Source organism: Heptranchias perlo, chromosome 9, assembly GCF_035084215.1.
Source record: "Heptranchias perlo isolate sHepPer1 chromosome 9, sHepPer1.hap1, whole genome shotgun sequence".
Classification (NCBI taxonomy): domain Eukaryota; kingdom Metazoa; phylum Chordata; class Chondrichthyes; order Hexanchiformes; family Hexanchidae; genus Heptranchias; species Heptranchias perlo.
In genome coordinates, this window is record NC_090333.1 from 70835561 (window position 1) to 70855557 (window position 19997).

General features: G+C 47.5%; 1 protein-coding gene across 1 annotated transcript in view; it reads right to left on the reverse strand.

Annotated features, from left to right (window-relative positions):
• qsox1 (quiescin Q6 sulfhydryl oxidase 1) overlaps positions 1-19997 on the reverse strand; it is a 119693-nt gene that overhangs the window by 30941 nt on the left and 68755 nt on the right. Inside the window, exons 7-8 of the mRNA XM_067990735.1 lie at positions 19193-19324; positions 17472-17601 (exon numbers count right to left, since the gene is read on the reverse strand). Of these exons, the coding sequence (XP_067846836.1) occupies positions 17472-17601; positions 19193-19324 (262 nt within the window). The remainder of the gene's footprint in view (positions 1-17471; positions 17602-19192; positions 19325-19997) is intronic.

Below are 19997 nucleotides of genomic sequence, written 5' to 3' on the forward strand. Positions count from 1 at the left end.
TGTACAGGGCATTGGTGAGACCACATCTAAAATACTGTGTGCAGTTTTGGTCTCCTTATTTAAGAAAGGACATAATTGCTTTGGAGGCGGTTCAGAGAAGGTTCACTCGACCGATTCCTGGGATGAGGGGGTTATCTTTTGAGGAAAGATTGGACAAGTTGGGCCTGTCTACATTGGAGTTTAGAAGAATGAGAGGTGATTATTGAAACATAAGATCCTGAGGACTAGAAGGGGTAGATGCTGATAGGATGTTTCACCTTGTGGGAGAGACTAGAACTAGGGGCTACAGTTTAAAAATAAGGTGTCTCCCATTTAAGAATGAGATGAGGAGAATTTTTTTCTCTCAGAGGGTCGTGAGTCTGTGGAACTCCCTTCCCCAGAGAGCGGTGGAGGCAGGGTCACTGAATATTTTTAAGGCTGAGTTAGATAGATTCCTGATTAACAAGGGAGTCAAAGGTTTTAGTAGGTAGAATGGAAAGTAGGGTTGGGGTCACAATCAGATCAGCCATGATCTTATCAAATGGTAGAGCAGGCTCGAGAGGCCGAATGGTCTACGCCTGCTCTTAATTCGTATGTCCTGGATGGTGTTGAGCTTCTTGAGTGTTGTTGGAGCTGCACTCATCCAGGCAAGTGGAGAGTATTCCATCACACTCCTGACTTGTGCCTTGTAGATGTGGAAAGGCTTTGGGGAGTCAGGAGGTGAGTCATTCACCGCAGAATACCCAGCCTCTGACCTGCTCTTGTAGCCACAGTATTTATGTGGCTGGTCCAGTTAAGTTTCTGGTCAATGGTGACCCCCAGGATGTTGATGGTGGGGGATTTGGCAATGGTAATGCTGCTGAATGTCAAGGGGAGGTGGTTAGACTCTCTCTCATTGGAGATGGTCATTGCCTGGCACTTGTCTGGCGCGAATGTTACTTGCCACTTATCAGCCCAAGCCTGGATGTTGTCCAGGTCTTGTTGGATGCGGACACGCACTGCTTCATTATCCCTGGATGACTAAAGATATAGAGATTAAAATGAAACAGAAAAAGGAGGCTTCTGACAAATTTAAGGTTCAAAATACAGTGGAGAACCAGGCTGAATACAGAAAGTACAGAGGAGATCTACAAAATGAAATAAGAGGGGCAAAGGGAGAGTATGAGAATAGATTAGCGGCTAACATAAAACGGAACCCAAAAGTCTTTTGTAAACATATAAATAGTCAAAGGAAGCATGGGACCGATTAGGGACAAAAAGGGAAATCTTCTTGTGGAGGCAGAGGGCATGGCTGAGGTCCTAAATGTATACTTTGCATCCGTCTTCACTAGAGAAGAGGATGATGCCATTGTAGCAGTAAAGGAAGAGGTAGCAGCGATATTGGATAAGATAAAAATAGATAAAGAGGAGGTACTTAAAAGATTGGCAGTACTTAAAGTAGAAAAGTCAGATGGGATGCATCCTAGGTTACTGAGGGAAGTAAGGGTAGAAATTGCAGAGGCTCTGGCCACAATCTTCCAATCCTCAGATATGGGGATGGTGCCGGAAGACTGGAGGATTGCAAATGTTACACCCCTGTTCAAAAAGGGGGAGAGGGATAAACCTGACAATTATAGGCCAGTCAGCCTAACGTCATGGTGGGGAAACTTTTAGAGACAATAATCCGGGACAAAATTAATTGGCATTTGGAAAAGTATGGATTAATAAATGAAAGTCAGCACGGATTTGTTAAAGGAAAATAGTGTTTGACTAACTTGATTTGAGTTCTTTGATGAAGTAACGGAGAGGGTTGATGAGGGTAGTGCAGTTAATGTTGTGTATATGGACTTTCAAAAAGCATTTGATAAAGTACCACATAATACACTTGTTAGCAAAATTAAAGCCCATGGGATTAAAGGGACAGTGGCAGCGTGGATATAAAATTGGCTAAGGGACAGAGAGCAGAGAGTAGTGGTGAACGGTTGTGTTTCAGACAGGAGGGAAGTATATAGCAGTGTTCCTCAAGGGTCAACATTAGGACCAATGCTCTTTTTGATATATATTAATAACCTGGACTTGGGTATAGAGTATAATTACAAAGTCTGCAGATGGCACGAAACTCAAAAATGTAGTAAACAATGTAGAGGATAGTATCAGACTTCAGGAGGACATGGACAGACTGGTGAAATGGGCAGAAGCATGGCAGATGAAATTTAACAGACAGAAGTGTGAAGTGCTGCATTTTGGTAGGAAGAATAAGAGGCAATATAAACTCAATGGTACAATTTTAAAGGGGATGCAGGACAGAGATACCTGGGGGTTCACATACACAAATCTTTGAAGATGGCAGGACAATTTGAGAAGGCTGTTAAAAAAGCATATGGGATCCTGAGCTTTATTAATAGAGGCATAGAGTACAAAAGCAAGGAAGTTACTCTAAACCTTTATAAAACACTGGTTAGGCCTCAGCTGAAACAGTGTGTTCAATTCTGGGCACCACACTTTAAGGATGTCAAGGCCTTAGAGAGGGTGCAGAAGAGATTTACTAGAATGGTGCCAGGGATGAGGGACTTCATTTATGTGGAGAGACTGGAAAAGCTGAGGTTGTTCTCCTTAGAACAGAGAAGGTTAAGGGGAGATTTGATAGAGGTGCTCAAAATCGTGAACGGTTTTGATAGAGTAAATAAGGAGAAACTGTTTCCAGTGGTAGAAGGTCGGTAGCCAGAGGAAATGGATTTAAGGTGATCAGCAAAAAAGAGTTAGAGGTGATACGAGGAAACATTTTTTTTTTACGCAGTGAGTTGTAATGATCTGGAATGCACTGCCTGAAAGGTTAGTGGTAGCAATTCAATAGTAACTTTCAGAAGGGAATTGGATAAATACTTGAAGGGAAAAAATTTACAGGGCTATGGGGAAAGAGCAGGGGAATGGGACTAATTGGATAGCTCTTTCAAAGAGCCGGCACAGGCACGATGGGCCGAATGGCCTCCTCTCGTGCTACACCTACTATGATACGATTGCTAGCATCTCACTGCTTGTTGAGCCAGCACCATTGTATGGGAAGAATTACAGCTCCCAGTGACAGGTTTAATCTGCTAGTTACCACTCCCTAATGAGCCAGGCTGACAGGTTAATCATCAACAGTGCCCCAATGTGCTGTAGAGCTGCCTGTTCAACTATCAGATTACCGAATCTGCTATTGAGGGTTGACTCGGTTCTGATTTTCCCATCGACAGACACATTGGAACTACCTGAAACCCAAAGAGATCCCACCTTACCTCTTCCCAAAGAAGGACAGTCACTAGTCAGGCATTAGACAACTGGCAAATGCCATCAGAGCCTTCTTTAGATAGACAGCAGGTACCAGGAGCTTCCCGTGAGCCTGGTTGAGCACCACAACTCACCATAAAATGTGAGAGTGCATTGCCACCATCCTCTGGACCACAGTATGGACACTCATTACGCCCCATTATGGATGGTCCCACCAGCCACAGGCTTGGACCTTACGTAGCTGTTGCTTACCTTTCCGCAACCCAATCAAGGCAGGCACCAAACCCTGGTGTGTTCTCATAGCTGGCGTCCAGCAGCCGTCATGCTAAGTCTCAGACTTTTCTCAACTAACATGACAGATAACAGTCTCCATTGTGGTGGAGGACCAATGCAAGATGGTCTGTGACATGTCAGCCACCTCGATCTTCTAGATGGACAAGTCTGATGTCGTAGACCAGGCTTACAACTACTTATGCCAGGTCCTCATAAAAGGGGCTTTGGTAAACAGAGCGCTATGAGGCTGACTTCTCCTCCTCGTTTCAGTGACTGGTCAGTGTAGGCCAGGGCCCTCTTGTTCTGCAACCGTTTTCCCCTTATTGCCCCAAATCCACCCCACAGCTTGGTCCTGACTCCGCCACGTGGACTGAGCGGAAGCCCTTCTGTTGCATGCCTTGGAGTTCTGAACCACGAAGGTTGATTAGCCGGGCACATCCGCCCTCCCGTACCTTGCCCAAGAGCCCATTCTTTACGTATGAGCGAAGACAGGTGACTAGTTCACAGTGAGATCCTGTTCTCATCCAATTTCATGCAAGCCACACATTGAACATAAGAAATAAGAGCAGTAGGCCAATCGGCCCTTCGAGCCTGCTCCGCCATTTAATAAGATCATGGCTGATCTGATCCTAACCTCAAATCTAAATTCATGTCCAATTTCCTGCCCGCTCCCCGTAACCCCTAATTCCCTAATTGGTGCCTGATAACTATTGGGTCGCTTCTGTGGTATTTACTGCTCAATGTTTTTAAGACCAATGATTGGCCTGGGGAGAAATAATTTGATTGAAAAATCTTATGTGTCTTGATGTGCGGTAACAGCTGCTGATTGTGGCCCTGGGCTACTGAGCAGAAAAAGTGTTAAAATCCGAAGAAAAATATTCCATCAGTGCAGCTGACCTAACAGTACTGGTGCATCTTGGGAAATGAGGTACACTGTACATGCTCGGACTTCACAGTCCCATGGTCACTACTTGAACATAACAAGGAATAATATCACAAAGACAAAGTGACATCCCAGTTTCAACAGATTCTTCCTGTGTTGCAAAACGAAAATGTGTTGCCAGATTCATAATTAGAAGCACCGAGTTAAACTGCTGCCTCTGCTCCAGTCTGGACTCCGGCTAAGCGGAGGTCTGTGCACACCTGGTTTTTAATCTTCGGCATCATTTACACGGACTTGTTGAGCACACACCCTTGACGAGACGCCCACTGGTTCCGGCAGCACAAGCGCGTGTCGTGAGTACAGGTCACGCGCAGCGGAAACAGACGTTTTAGTGCAGGAGGAGGCCACTCAACCTACGGGTGATTACATCACACTGATGATATCACGGCGCTGTCCACTTCACGGAAAGAAACAACGTGGGAGAAAGAAAGCATTCCGTACGAGTCTCCATCGCTACGTCACCTCTCTCAGCACCCCTCCCACCAGGAACTCGGCAAAGCACGGACAGGGGGAAGGCCACGCGGTTGCTCACCGTCGGTACGCCAGGTTTTGGCACTTCAACAAGCTGCAACATTTACCAAAAGAAAGATAAGAGAACCACCTGGGGCAAAGGGAGGCACAAATTTCCTTTTTTTGCTTAAATTTTTAAAAAAGCCATTTTGTTTCTACAGCTCCTGGGCCACCCTCCCATCCCCCGCCTCCACCCCTACCCTGTGAGGAAGTTCTTCTTGTCCCCTATTTGTATTCCGCTGGTGACCACGCTAAACACTCAGCTCTGGGCTGAGATAAAATCACGTCTGCTTCAATCCAACAACCACAGCCTCCAAGGACCCAGAAAATCTACTTCTGTTCAATAACTGCAACTAAAATTCAATTAGTATCAGCACAGAGACACACACCATGGGCTCTGGGAACGATCGCAGAAGAGGGTAAAAACAAGATTACCACGGCTTACTGAACAGCCTGCTCTCTGTCGGCCTACGTCTCGGCTCATGACGGAGCCAGCGACCTCAGTCTGAGCTGTTTGCTCCTGGAGCTGCTATAATAGGATTTCAAAACCTTTCACAGGGCAACTCATACGCCACTATGGATCAAAGTTTGTGATAGCAGAGCTTTCTTGCTAGTAAACCCTTCACATTCGTACACACACACACACACACGCACAGATACACACAAGCACACACACAAAATTGTGTACAGACGTGTACCCAAACGATCCTATAAATGTGCGTGAATATACACATTTATTAAAATGGAAGGGGTAGCCTAGGAGAATAGTTATTATTCTAAGTCCTCCCTCTGACTTCAACGATAAAAGAAATGTATGAAATTATAAAAACGTGTCACCATTTTTTGAAGAAAAAAACAGCCAAATCTCCTGCCCGGACGGAACTCCGCCATGTTGGATCTGCTTCCTTCCAGGATTCTCCCCACGATGTCAGTGAGGGGGAGAAACCGCCTCATCCTGGATTAGAAATGGCATGGTAGATGGAGAGGACACATACGGTAAGTTTACGATCTCATTCCGAGGTGCCAAAGACTGACCGGTGTGGGAAATAGAAAATATCACACTGGTACAGTAGGGGGCGCTCTTCTGAAGTCGTGGATAAGGCACATTGTTGGGCCAGAGGATCTAAGTATGATTTCTGTCCTGAGAGTAACTCAGACTGAACGGGGATCCGAGAATCAGCCCGTAATTTCTAATGTTGGCCCCTGACAAACCAGGCACTAAACATGGTGGACAGAATCTTCTAGAGAGAGTGGAAAGGCACTTCACACAAAGACATGGAACGAGTGAAACGTCCTGGCCTCGATATTAGTGTGGAGGCAGGATGGCAGTGGGGGGGGGGGTGATTGGGCCCGTGGGTAACCCACCCAATAAAAAATGTCCGTTTCCCCACACGATCACGAATCAATTGGAGCCACGTAACGTGGCTTCCGGGTTTGCCGTCCAAAAGCTGCGCAGCGGGCGGACTGCGCACCCGCATCACAGGCTGTCAGCTGGAGGAGCTCTATTTAAAGGGGCAGTCCTCCAATGGCTGCTCCTGGAGCAAACACCCACACACCACAATGGCGCAGCACAGGGGCAAGGCTGCTCCTAGATTCAGTGATGCCTCACTCCAGGTGCTACTGGATGGGGTAAGGAGGAGGAGGGATCTGTTCTACCCGGCAGACGGGAGGAAGTGGCCTGCCTCTGCCGCCAAGAAGGCCTGGCTCGAGATGGCAGAGGAGGTCACCAGCAGCAGCAACATCTCTCGCACCTGGATCCAGTGCAGAAAGTGTTTCAATGACCTAACTAGATCAGCCAAAGTGCGTACACTTACTGATTCTCTTATGTTCCATCTTCCACATCACCGCTCCCCCCCACCCAACTCATTCTGCACTGCCAATACTACTCGATCACATCACTCCCCACACCCATTTAAGGCTCATCCTCAACTTACCTGCACTTCCTCACCTCCCCATTAGCCACCTCACCACTACCACTCAACTCAATCCTCATCCAATGTCATGGCTCTGTCTCATACTCACTCTCTGATGCATCTCTTTCACGGTCAGCCGCACCCAAACCAATACATTCATCGGTTTGCCACTTCACCATCACTCACTCACGTCTCTCCACTTTCTCCCCTTGTAGGAGAAGAGAGCTCAGAATGCACAGGAGAGGGAGAGGACTGGAGGGTGGGCCGCAACAAATCATTGTCCTCACAGACGCGGAGCAGGAGGCGCGAGAGCTCAGCAAAACCCTCAAGTGCCTGTCCGTCGGGGACACCGAGACTGGCACCCGACAAACATCTGGTGACATAACTTTAACATTCAGCACACACAATATGAATTGATGTTAACGGCCTTGCCATCTTCAGCACCTCAGTATGCTCATTGCAACATGACACATCAGTGATGATGCTTAATATTGCCTTCTGTTCTCTTACAGGGCCTTCAGCGACCGCAGTGACAGCAGAGGGCGATTCCTCAGAAGACCTGCTGGCCTCTGAGGGTGCACCGTCACATCTGGGAGAGTCATCCACCAGCTCGCCTTCATTGAGCTTCAAGCACAGTTCACAAATAAGTCCATTCAGGCCCTGACAAATGTCGTTCGGACTCACAGTGAACAACATTCTGCTGCCTTACAGGTAGATACACTACCACAGGCCTTACAAGGCTTCACACACGTCCTCCAAACTATCGTCCAGCAGGGTGGTAGGAGTGATGGGGGCCTGGCCCAGGGGAGGGATGATGGCGAAAGGGGACATGGTAGTGGGGACGCCACTCAAAGTGCCCCCACGTCTCACCTGTTGCCCCCCTCTCAACCAGTACCTGCAATGCTTCCTCCTCTCCAGGTGGCCGAGTCTGCCCCTGCACAGGTGCAGGTGGAGCAGTCTTTGGAGGGGCCCTCACGGGCTCCAAAACCCAGAGGGCATAGACCCAAAGCATCTAATCGGTCAGGGCATGAACAAGAGCAACCTGCCACTACCTCTGCTGCAGCCACAGGGGAGGGACCACGTAGAAGCAGTTGGAAGAGAAAGGCGAAGGTTTTGTGAGCCCAAAGGGGATGCACAAGGGTGTTTGACGGTTGGTCATGTTTTTTATTTATATTTGCTTTATGTTAAACTCACATTAAATATTATTATTGTCACCATTACTGCCACGTCTTGGCCACTCTTGACTGGCTTCTGTAATAAGGCCCTGACATGAGGTTCACCATGAACGGCAACACTTGATGCCACCCATTGGGTCACTCTACAGTGGGTGTATGTGTAGTTGCAGGACTGTTTTGTGCAGGGTGGGGGGGGGGGGGGGGGGAGGGGGCTGGTGTGGGCGTTGCTCTATCCAGGTGGTGTGAGGACTGGACTCTTCACACTGCCTGATGTTAGGAGAACCGTTCACATATAAGTGACTCCCTAGCCTCAAGAGCCGGTGAGACGCTCTGCCCATGGGTTGCTCCTGCTCCTCCTCCTCCTCCTCTTCCTCCTCTTCCTCCTCAATGTGTGTGGCAGACGTGGATGGAGCCTCCTCAAGTGGCATCCCTCTCTGTTGTTGCCCTCCGTGCTCTTGTGCAGGTGCCTGTGGCGCAGCACTGTGTTGTGGAGCTCCACGTGGCGGAGGTGGACGCCGTGCCTGGCGTCAGATGAAGTGGTGAATGCAGCCATGGCGCCCCCCCCCCCCCCCCCCATCCTGACGGTGAGAGTTTGAGGGGGTCCGCAAAGAAGTTAAATATGTTTGAACAGCAGAATTTTGAGTGGAAAGTAAGAATTTTCAGTGCAAACACAAAGACCTTGCAGCCAAAACTTTGTCTGAAATAACAGAGTGCCCTGCTGCAATAAGTGACCTTTTCTCCCCACCTGTCAAATAAGCATTTGAATCTCCCACTGGCTTCACAATGAGGATGCTTCAGAATCGCACCCCCACCAAAATGTGGAGAAAATGAAGTGTCTCAAGAACTGTGTAAATGATCATCCCGCCGGCTATAATTGCCGGTGGGACTTCCGCATTCGGGAGGATCGTCAATGGGGAACCCGGAAGTCTGCGGGTTGGAGCCAGGCTCCGAACCCAAACGGGATTTCCCCGATTTTCGGAGTCCTCCCTCGCTCCCAACGCATCTGCAATTTCCCGGGAAAATCGAGCCCAGTCTTGACTGAGTAAAAGTTGATTACAGACATAAAATAGAGATGCATTTTTCCAAACTTCTGGTACAGAGGGACAACTCAATAGTAATCTGTTGAATACAAAATGGGAGCTGAACTACGCACTCAGTTTTTTAAAAACTGAGTAACAACAGTGAAAGGACAATGTCCACCCTCAAGAAATAAAATCAAGTAGAGAGGTTTGACGAGGCCAAACCTTGGGCTTTAAAATCCTATAGTGGGAGGAAGGGAAGACTGAGAGAGGTGAGGAGTTTCCAGGAGGTCTTGGGAAAGAAGGAATAGGAGGTGGATCAACGAATCTCGATTGCAACACAGTGAGGAGGATACATGGAGGACAAAACACAAATAGGATGGGAACAAGAGAGGAAAATGAAGAGCAGCAATGACCACATCGGATGGTGTAAGCGTGCTGCCATGAACATGTTGGGGGACATCAAATGTGTTCATTGGAACAACTCGTTTATTGCACTGAATGGGAAAGCTGGTCAATAATGGTGTTTTGAACCGATTTTAATGCTAAGTTCTCGTATAAAAGAGTGGTTAAAAACATGAAACATTGCTCAGTCTCTCACTCAGACCCACTGCTCTGCTGTTTGCAATGGTAGTGGGTCTGTTGTTAAACATAAAGGGAGCTGGATGAACAATGCATCCTGCCAACTGTAAACAGCTGAACATCACACCAGAGAGGAGAGGCCGAGAGACACACCGGGGAGGAGAGGCCGAGAGACACACCGGGGAGGAGAGGCCGAGAGACACACCGGGGAGGAGAGGCCGAGAGACACACCGGGGAGGAGAGGCAGAGAGATACACCGGGGAGGAGAGGCCGAGAGACACACCGGGGAGGAGAGGCCGAGAGACACACCGGGGAGGAGGGACTGAGCAGCAGGAGACTTGCCAACTAGATCGTAGGCCCAGTAAAAGTAAGAGCTGTCTCCCCAAAATTTTCATTTGTAGTCTCAGCACTAACTTTGGGTGTATCAGTTCACCCTCCCCTTCAATTTCACTGACTGAACACAGACCTGAGACCAGTCAGTGATACTGAAGGGGGACAATAAATCTTTAAGTAAGTAAGTGCAGCGGTAATTCTTGTGACTGCAATGGAGAACTTTGGAGAGGGGGCCCGTCTCGTGTTTGTTCCACCTGACGCATGCTGCAAACGAGTCAGGATTCAGTGTGTTATCGACCAACCATTGCCAGCCGTGACTTCAGCTGCCTGGGCCCAAAGCTCTGGGTTTCTCTCCTTCTTTCAGTCACTCCTTCAAAACCTACCTCTTTGACAAAACTTTTGATCACCTATCCTAGTATTTCCTTATGTGGCTCGGTGTCAAATTTTGTCTGATTACTCTCCTGCGAAGTGCCTTGGGATGTTTTACTATATTAAAGGCGCTTTATAAACGCAAGTCTCCAGTTGGATACAGAAAAGGCTATGGGCCCCGACAACATCCCGGCTGTAGTGCTGAAGACTTGTGCTCCAGAACTAGCCGCGCCTCTAGCCAAGCTGTTCCAGTACAGCTACAACACTGGCATCTACCCGACAATGTGGAAAATTGCCCAGGTATGTCCTGTCCACAAAAAGCAGGACAAATCCAATCCGGCCAATTACCGCCCCATCAGTCTACTCTCAATCATCAGCAAAGTGATGGAAGGTGTCGTCGACAGTGCTATCAAGCAGGACTTACTCACCAATAACCTGCTCACCGATGCTCAGTTTGGGTTCCGCCAGAACCACTCGGCTCCAGACCTCATTACAGCCTTGGTCCAAACATGAACAAAAGAGGTGAATTCCAAGGGTGAGGTGAGAGTGACTGCCCTTGACATCAAGGCAGCATTTGACCGAGTGTGGCACCAAGGAGCCCTAGTAAAATTGAAGTCAATGGGAATCAGGGGGAAAACTCTCCAGTGGCTGGAGTCATACCTAGCACAAAGGAAGGTGGTAGTGGTTTTTGGAGGCCAATCATCTCAGCCCCAGGGCGTTGATGCAGGAGTTCCTCAGGGCAGTGTCCTAGGCCCAAACATCTTCAGCTGCTTCATCAATGACCTTCCCTCCATAAGGTCAGAAATGGGGATGTTCGCTGATGATTGCACAGTGTTCAGTTCCATTCGCAACCCCTCAAATAAAGAAGCAGTCCGTGCCCGCATGCAGCAAGACCTGGACAACATCCAGGCTTGGGCTCATAAGTGGCAAGTAACATTCGCGCCAGACAAGTGCCAGGCAATGACCATCTCCAACAAGAGAGAGTCTAACCATCTCCCCTTGACATTCAACGGCAATAGCATCGCCGAATCCCCCACCATCAACATCCTGGGGGTCACCATTGACCAGAAGCTTAACTGGACCAGCCATATAAATACTGTGGCTACAAGAGCAAGTCAGAGGCTGGGTATTCTGCGGCGAGTGACTCACCTCCTGACTCCCCAAAGCCTTTCCACCATCTACAAAGTACAAGCTCCAACAACACTCAAGAAGCTCGACACCATCCAGGACAAAGCAGCCCACTTGATTGGCACCCATCCACCATCCTAAACATTCACTCCCTTCACTGTGGCTGCAGTGTGTACCATCCACAGGATGCACTGCAGCAACTTGCCAAGGCTTCTTCGACAGCACCTCCCAAACCCGCGACCTCTACCATCTAGAAGGACAAGACCAGCAGGTACATGGGAACAACACCAACTGCACGTTCCCCTCCAAGTCACACACCATCCCGACTTGGAAATATATCACCGTTCCTTCATCGTCGCTGGGTCAAAACCCTGGAACTCCCTTCCTAACAGCACTGTGGGAGAACCTTCACCACACGGACTGCAGCGGTTCAAGAAGGCGGCTCACCACCACCTTCTCAAGGGAAATTAGGGATGGGCAATAAATGCTGGCCTCGCCAGCGACGCCCACATCCCATGAACGAATAAAAAAAAAGTTGTTGATGAAATAGCGAAAGACCAGACAGCTTGCAAGGAAAGATTGATGCTAGCAAGAAAGTGTCGGAGGCTAGAGGTGTGAGAAGTGGTGCCTGCAAGGTATTCAGTTCTTTGCATTTAGGTGGCAAATTCTGTTTTAAATGGGCCATCGGCAATTTGTAGTTTCTGTATTTTTTTTAAAAACTTCTTTAAACACTCCCTTTTTTGTGACAAGACAATCCAAAATATTAACTTTTAAAGTGTGAAGTGAAAAATACGCCTCTTTCTCTTCTATTCAATGTCGAATCGAAGAGCTTTCATCTCCGGGCTGGTAGGATTTGTTACTGAGATCAGACTGACCTCCCTGAAGAGCAGGATTCCTCTTTTCTTTTCCTTCTGGATGTTATTCCCTTGTTTTTAAACGTTCACTTTGCCAGCAGACAAAAACCCATTCATCTCAGCCAACGTCCTTTGTGTGTGACAAACGACCCTGCAAACATCGGCTGAAAAGGTCAAGGCGTCAATTCCGTGACCGCTCGCCGGTCGTCAAGGTGGGGGTCGGGAGGTCAAGCCTCAATAAATGGCTCCGTTTGACAGCCCAGCTGGAGGAGGGGGGGGGGGGGGTGTTGGGGGTGTGGGGACATTTTCAGAGCTGCTGGGGTCCCAACAGCCCCTGCCAGTACAGAGAGCTGCCCAGCTGCAAGGGTCATTTACGTGGGTCAGCTTCGAATCTGACCTCCGGGTCATCCCAGAGCCAGCTCCTCTGGGTATTGCTGCCACTGAACTTCAACCACAAAAAAGGGGGACCCAACGGGACAGTGTCTGCAGCTGGAAGCTCCGATTAACTGCTGTCTCCCACCAAAGGCTGGTGTCCCAGACACCAGGATGGGATTCTGGAAGCTGGCCTCACGCCACGAACCCAGAACTCAGCCTGTGCCTGCCTCACTCCAGAGTTATACTGCAGAATTCGCTGTTGACGCAAATCCAAAACCGCCTCATAGTGAGGCCGACTCTGTGCGTTGTAGCTGGTCTGCTGAAGCCTGTGCAAAATCAGGCAACGTGTCATTTGTATATTTGTATTGACTCTCGACCCCAAGTTCACCATGGGCTCAATGGCCTCCTTCTGTGCTGTAAGAGTCTATGATTCTACGAAGAGAGGAGACGGGTTGGGTGGGAGTGGATCACAGGGTAGGAAATGAATTGAGGGGTTCAGGCCCGGTTTACTAGTCATCGTTCCCCTCCAATGCCACTCCCCGAGAATCAATTACTGCCACTCAGACACTGTCTTGTATGTTTATAGAGCTACCTGTTTTCATTACTGAAACTTCGTCACCAATGCTATTGCTACAGAGCATGTCCAGCATTACCAAATTATATTGAACGGTGAGGAGGAATGCAGAGGAGTTCGCCACCCTTGTGGTAAAGGAAGTGAGTACGAAACAGCGGTAAAGAAAGTGAGTGTGAAATGGTGGGGACGGAGGTTAGTCAGGTATCAACCTTCTCACGGCCTCCCACTCCCATCTGAACCACCCTGTGGTGGGGGGGGCGGGGATCAGCGGCAGTCCCGGATCGAGGTGTGTCACACCCGGAAGTGTGACCATGTGAAGAGGAGGTCCCACGTATTGAAATCACTGGCTGCCTCAGGTCGCTGCTATCGAAGTGGATTATGACAATACCCCTCAGTTCATCGGCATTGAAAATGTAGGGGGATGGGGGCAAAAGCAGGATGGAAAGCTATGATTTAACAGTCCCAGTTCCAGGAGTGATCACCCATGGAACATAAGAACATAAGAAATAGGAGCAGGAGTAGGCCATACGGCCCCTCGAGCCTGCTCCGCCATTCAATCAGATCATGGCAGATCTTTGACCTCAACTCCACTTTCCCACCCGATCCCCATATCCATTGATTCCCCTAGAGTCCAAAAATCTATCTATCTCAGCCTTGAAAATACTCAACGACTGAGCATCCACAGCGCCCTGGGGTAGAAAATTCTAAAGATTCACAGCCCCGAGTGAAGAAATTTCTCCTCATCTCAGTCTTAAATGGCCGACCCCTTATCCTGAGACTATGTCCTCTAGTTCTAGACTCTCTAGCCAGGGGAAACAATCTCTCAGCATCTACCCTTTCAAGCCCCCTCAGAATCTTACATGTTACAATGAGATCACCTCTCATTCTTCTAAACTCCAGAGACTATAGGCCCATTTTACTCAATCTTTCAACAGGTGGAAGATCTTATCAACAAACCGCTTTCTTAATTACTGCACCACAAGTCAAAAAAGAAATCGTCTCAGTAGACCTCCCGTGGCATTGCTCATTGGATGGGGTGGATATGCTATTTTATAAGGAAGTGGACTGCCTGTTCAGTGAAAATATTTGATAGAATTCTGGAAAATTATTAATGTTTCCTTTAACCACTGCAGGTTTGCCTGCAAAGCGACAATGAATTCACTTAAAAAGTAGTTGATTTTCTTCCAACTGCTTTGGGGCATCCTGAGGGTGTGAAAGGTGCTTTTTAAATGCAAATTCCTTTATCCTTGCGGGTGTAGAAAGAACAATGATTGTTTTCAAGTTCTCACCAAAAAGGCAGGTCCTGCCTCTGGAACAAACACATGATTGCTTTAACAAACATAAAACTGGATAAACAAACAAAAGTTACCTCATAAAATGTGCAAATGTAAATGCTTTATTCTCTTTTCATACCTTCATACAAAAAAAAAGGCTTCAAGCTCCAAAAATGGTTTCTTGTCTTTATTCGGTCAGCAATTTTTCAATGATTTTGGAAAGGGTCGGGGCTTACAAAAAAAAATAAGCTCTCAGTGGCCAGTTTTGTTGTCACTAAAAATGTTTAGAATTTTCCTCAGCTAAAGTCCTAAAGTTCATGCTTCACATTTCTACAAAGCTTTTAGACCAACAAAAAAGCAGTTATCTGGCACAGTGCCAGATCTCTCCACAATACTGCAAGGGCACAGAGATGTACAATTCAGCAAATTCCACCTTTTCCCTGAGTCTGTAAAATTTGGCCACTGACCAAAATTCTAAGATGGAAGGTGCAGTTGAAAGGTCACCAAACGAACCAACAAAACACAGTGGAACGTGGGAAAAAAAAACAAGGTTGAATTGAACAGCCATGATGTGGAGATGCCGGTGATGGACTGGGGTGGACAAATGTAAGGAATCTTACAACACCAGGTTATAGTCCAACAGTTTTATTTGAAAATCGCAAGCTTTCGGAGCTTACCTCCTTCGTCAGGTGAGTGAGTGAAGGGTTCTAAAATCGCACAGCATATATTAGAACCCTTCACTCACTCACCTGACGAAGGAGGTAAGCTCCGAAAGCTTGCGATTTTCAAATAAAACTGTTGGACTATAACCTGGAATTAAACAGCCACCACCCAAGTGAATCACATCTCCAGACATGGTGGGGACATGTCTTTGTTTTAAAGCAAAACTGATCAACACCTAGGACGTTGGATACAAAAGGAGCCCTGTATAGCTGGTGATCAACAATCAGCATTAATTCGAAGAACAATAGCCCACCGAGAGAGGCAACTGCAGCAAGATGAGGGGCCATCGAAACCCATCAAGGACTTTTAAGAGGCTTTGAAAGAACTTTTAAACGAACAAGGAAGTAACCTTGTTAACGTTAAAAACTATTGTGAGAGAGGGGTAAAAAAGTGGAAGCCCAAAACCCCCTTTTCCCTCTTTTCTCTCTTGGATTCCTCACTCGTGCGACTCAGCCCTGACTTTTGGGCTGATTCCTCCGCCACCCAAGCTCTCCAGAGAGGAGAGCGGCTGCCAGCGAAACCAACGGACCCTACGTGAGAGAACAGGTCAGCCAGACCTGCAAGCGCGCAAGGATTGGTGAGACTCGACCGTGTGTGTGTGTGTGTGTGTGTGTGTGTGTGAGTGATAGGTGTCTCCAGGGTCCCCACCAACCTCTTAGTTTAGTAGGGTAGTGTACTGTAGTGTGTGTGTAACCCAATGTACTGTGTAGGACCATTTTAATCGTCATTTTCTTCGCGTTGGCGGTACAATAAAACCAACCTTCCAATTCAAAAATCAAACACTGAGTTTGTGTGTTCTTTGTGCTATTCGGCTACGTGATCCTTCACCGGGTGCGTAAGTCCCGTTTTTCCCGGACCCCGATCCGTGAGGTATAGGTGTTCCTGGGCTAGACCGGGGACCCGATATCGGCACCAATCAATAGGGTGAGAACACCCCCAAAACACCTTACAGAGATTATAAACAACGGGTGCTGGCACAGAGGCTTGAGTAAATATTAAGCATTCAAACATTTAAATCTGCAACTTTACTTCAACAAAAACACTTTTAAACGTCATTCTTCTACGAATCTATGATTCAGCTTGTTTTCAAATCATTTGGGGAAAGACAAAAATGTAGAAATCATTTTACGGCAGGAGCAAAGCCACATCTCCATTTGCACTGAGCAAACCGGGAAGGTGCTCAGCGACACAAAAGACAATTTTATAGGTACATTTACTGTGAAATTTGTCACTTTTTTGATGCTTTTATTAGGTTAGAAACCTTATTTTGAGTTCATCACCAGCAGCTGGAGGGGAAGGAAATGGAAATAGTGGACAGTTTTTTTCCGCTGAAAAGGTATTTTGAACAACTTCATTGGCTGAGGTTCTGCTTTGCTTTATTGGTAGGTTTGGGTTACTGCTCATGTTTGATTTGTTGCCGGTTTACTTACTTTTGATCTGCACATTTGCTAGCTTCTCATTCTTGATTTATTGTTGTTTTAAGAACGTGAAACTTCAGTGGATCAAAAAGCGTGACGTCAAAATGTGACACAAGAAGTGTGATGTGACAAACAAGAAATAATGGTATTGTAGCACTTTGTAATATAGATTCAATATAAATAGCGTGAAAAGTATCAGTGTTATCGTGACATCAAGTTTGGGGAAAGATTGTTCACAATCAAGTCTGTTATTGAGGTGAAAGTCGCAGCATAGAGCTCAATCAGTCTTATTCAATAATATTAGCCCTTCTTTTTTGAGAAACTCCCAACTATTATTGACATTCAGTAGCCCATACGCTGCAGAATTAATAGAAACTGCACACTTATACAGTAACTCTTACCCTGCCAAATAAACAACGACTCCACAGTTACACAGTGAGTAACCCTTATTTACTGAAAACAATTCAATTAAAAAGTGCCATTGGTTTTGAAATCCCATTTATGAAGAAAATGGTATTCAAATTCCTCCCTATCAGGAACTCTTCATCCCAAGACAAAAAATGGAATGGATCCGTTCACAAAAATGACAATCAGAGCGAAGGAAGCAATGTGAACTATTTAATCGAGATTAGATTCATGCTAAAGCCAGTTTATAAGATGTCCCTTAAACCAGCAATTGGTGGTTTTCATGACCTTTTTGTTTCCTTGTTCAGAAGTACTGTTGAATTTGATGTAGTTAAGATCTGTGTGACTCATGACCATACACACTGCCCAACTAACCTTTGCGAGCACCGTGATGAAGTGACTCAGAGCAGTGAGGGTCTCTCCCGACAGCTCCTGATGCGTTCCCACCTCGACCTTAAGGGAGTAGTAAAGTGCGGACTCCAGATCAGCCATGTACACTTTGGAACTGTAAACAGGAACAAAGGCAAACATTCAAGGATATAGCTTCACCTCAACACTGAGTCAGAGATACAGGGATAAAGCTACAACTCAACACAAAGTCAGGGTACAGCTACACCTCGACACAGTGACAGAAATATCTCAACACAGAGACAGGAATACAGATACCTCAACACGGAGACAGGGATACTGCTGAATAACTCTCCTCCCCTTTTAATTGTATTGTCCTTGTGTCGAAAGACTGAAAATCTCCCTCTGGGTGACTGGGTTAACGAGTTTTTCTGAGAAAATCAAGATCCGCAGTTCTGCATATATTGTTGCAGTTCTCACTGTCCACCACTAGGGGCAGGTTATCTCAAAAGTGGGGGAGTTAGCTGCTCGCTGTAGGTTGCCGTTGACCACAGTCAAGTAAAAAATCCAGCATTTTTATTTAATTAAGTGCTAGTTACTTCTAGGAATCCATGTCAGTTTTAGGCTCAATCTCAAAGTGTAATATAGTTTGCGGGCCTACTAGTTGTGTCCTGAAGCAAGTGAAATGCTTGCTCAGCACTGTGCTGATGCTCTACCAGGTACGTCCCCTTAAGTGTCCCGGGGGTCGGGGGTCAGAGGTCAGACTGGTTTCCTGTCCTATCGTTGGTGGTTCTGCGGAAAAGATAGGCAGGCAGCCTGGGGAGGCAGAACTCACTTGCAATTTGGAAATAATCCTGACATGGGTACTTGTATTCTCAGCCTTGGTAATAATTGGAAACCAGTCTCTCAATCTGTCCTCCAAGACAATGTACGCAGAGTATCTGGCCAAGGCTGATACATGGAGAATGAGTTTATCTATGTCAAGCTGAAAGATGCGAGGGGTCAGAACTCTATCCGTTCACCTCTCAGTTGAGGCTGTTCCCCAAACACCACCCTGCCCCCCCCCCAAACTCGGTTTTGAACCAGTCTGGTCTTCCGAGTGGCGTTTCTGGAAATTTCTAAAAAGAACGGTCATCAAGAAGCCTGATTTTTCAAACAGAAGTGCATATTCCATTTAGTTTGGTACGGCATGATGTGAGCCATCGTTCATTGTTGAGGTTTTAAATACATCTTCGGTATCAGCAAAGTAAGATCAATTCACTGTCCAGCTCTGGCCTTGGCCAAAAGGTGCCATTCCCAGCTTAAACAGATGGGATGAAAGTCCCCTCCCTCCCCCCACTCAGTGAGCTGGTCACTTCTAGGCATCACTCGTGGCCTACCACTTGTCAGTTGGCCTTTTCACCCCAGGCGTGATTTTGCTGTGCTTTCCGCTGGCCAGGTACTGAACCTGGTCAGAGCCACCTGATGGGAGCGGACGAGTCATGGGCTCCCTCCAGTGCCAGAAAGGGGTAGTACAGCACTGCCATTGCAACTCAGCTTCCAATAGCAAGTCCAGCTTTATTCCACCCCACCCCCACCCCCCAGAAAAGTACATCAGAATCTCAACTGCTGGAACTTGCTGTCCTAGAACTGCTCCCAGGGTGCTGGTTTGAGGTTTTGGGGGTGGGGGATGGTTGGTTGAGAGGGCTACAGCCGTGACCCTTCCCGCTCAGCCTTTCACATTTATCCTATCAGTAGAAACATCTTACCCGTCGAAGTCTCTCCATGGTGGCATGGTGGCCCCGTCTGTAGAATCCGGTACCATCAGCTTGTACGCCCCACGCGTCACCCCCGGCAACCGGCGCAGGTAATACGTGTAGAAAGTGCGAGTTGCCATTTTCCTGTGGATCGGGAAGCAGCCAGTTTCAGCACAAAGCACGTTCATCATTTCATCTCAAACCGTCCCTTGTGGGGAAAGCAACATCTCGCCTCCTCCTTCAGGTCCCCCAGTATCTCCTGGTCCGCATACCGTGGCACATACCATTCCCCGAGTTGCCATCACTGGGGAAGTCCCCTGCTAATTGGACCACAACACGCGTTAGGGACAAAGGGAGGATGCTTCACCAGATCTTACCTGAAAGTTCAGGGGGGTAGAAATAGAGACACATTGCCATTTTCAATCAGACTCGAGTTGGGCAATAATGTTTTGATAAAAGAGCAGTCCTGGATCTCAGCTAGCTAGCCACTCCCATCCTTAAGCCCTGCTCCTACACACTGGGGGTGGGCATTGGGCGACTGGCAGTAATGCATTAGTATCACCACTGGCTGACAAAACTGCACCACTGCATATGACTGCAGTGAGGGGACAGGGGACCTCTCCTCCGACACCGTGTTTTGGTGAAGAGAGTGAGGGAACTCTGAGCTTACCACAGTGCTCCACGTATCAAGGAATATGTGCCAAATCCTGAAGATCCAGGGGAGAGAGGTAGAGAGGTTTAGGGTGGGATATCCAGAGCTTAAGGCACGGCCGCCAATGGTGGGGAGATGGAAATTCTTGTCCTGGTCTTGAAATCT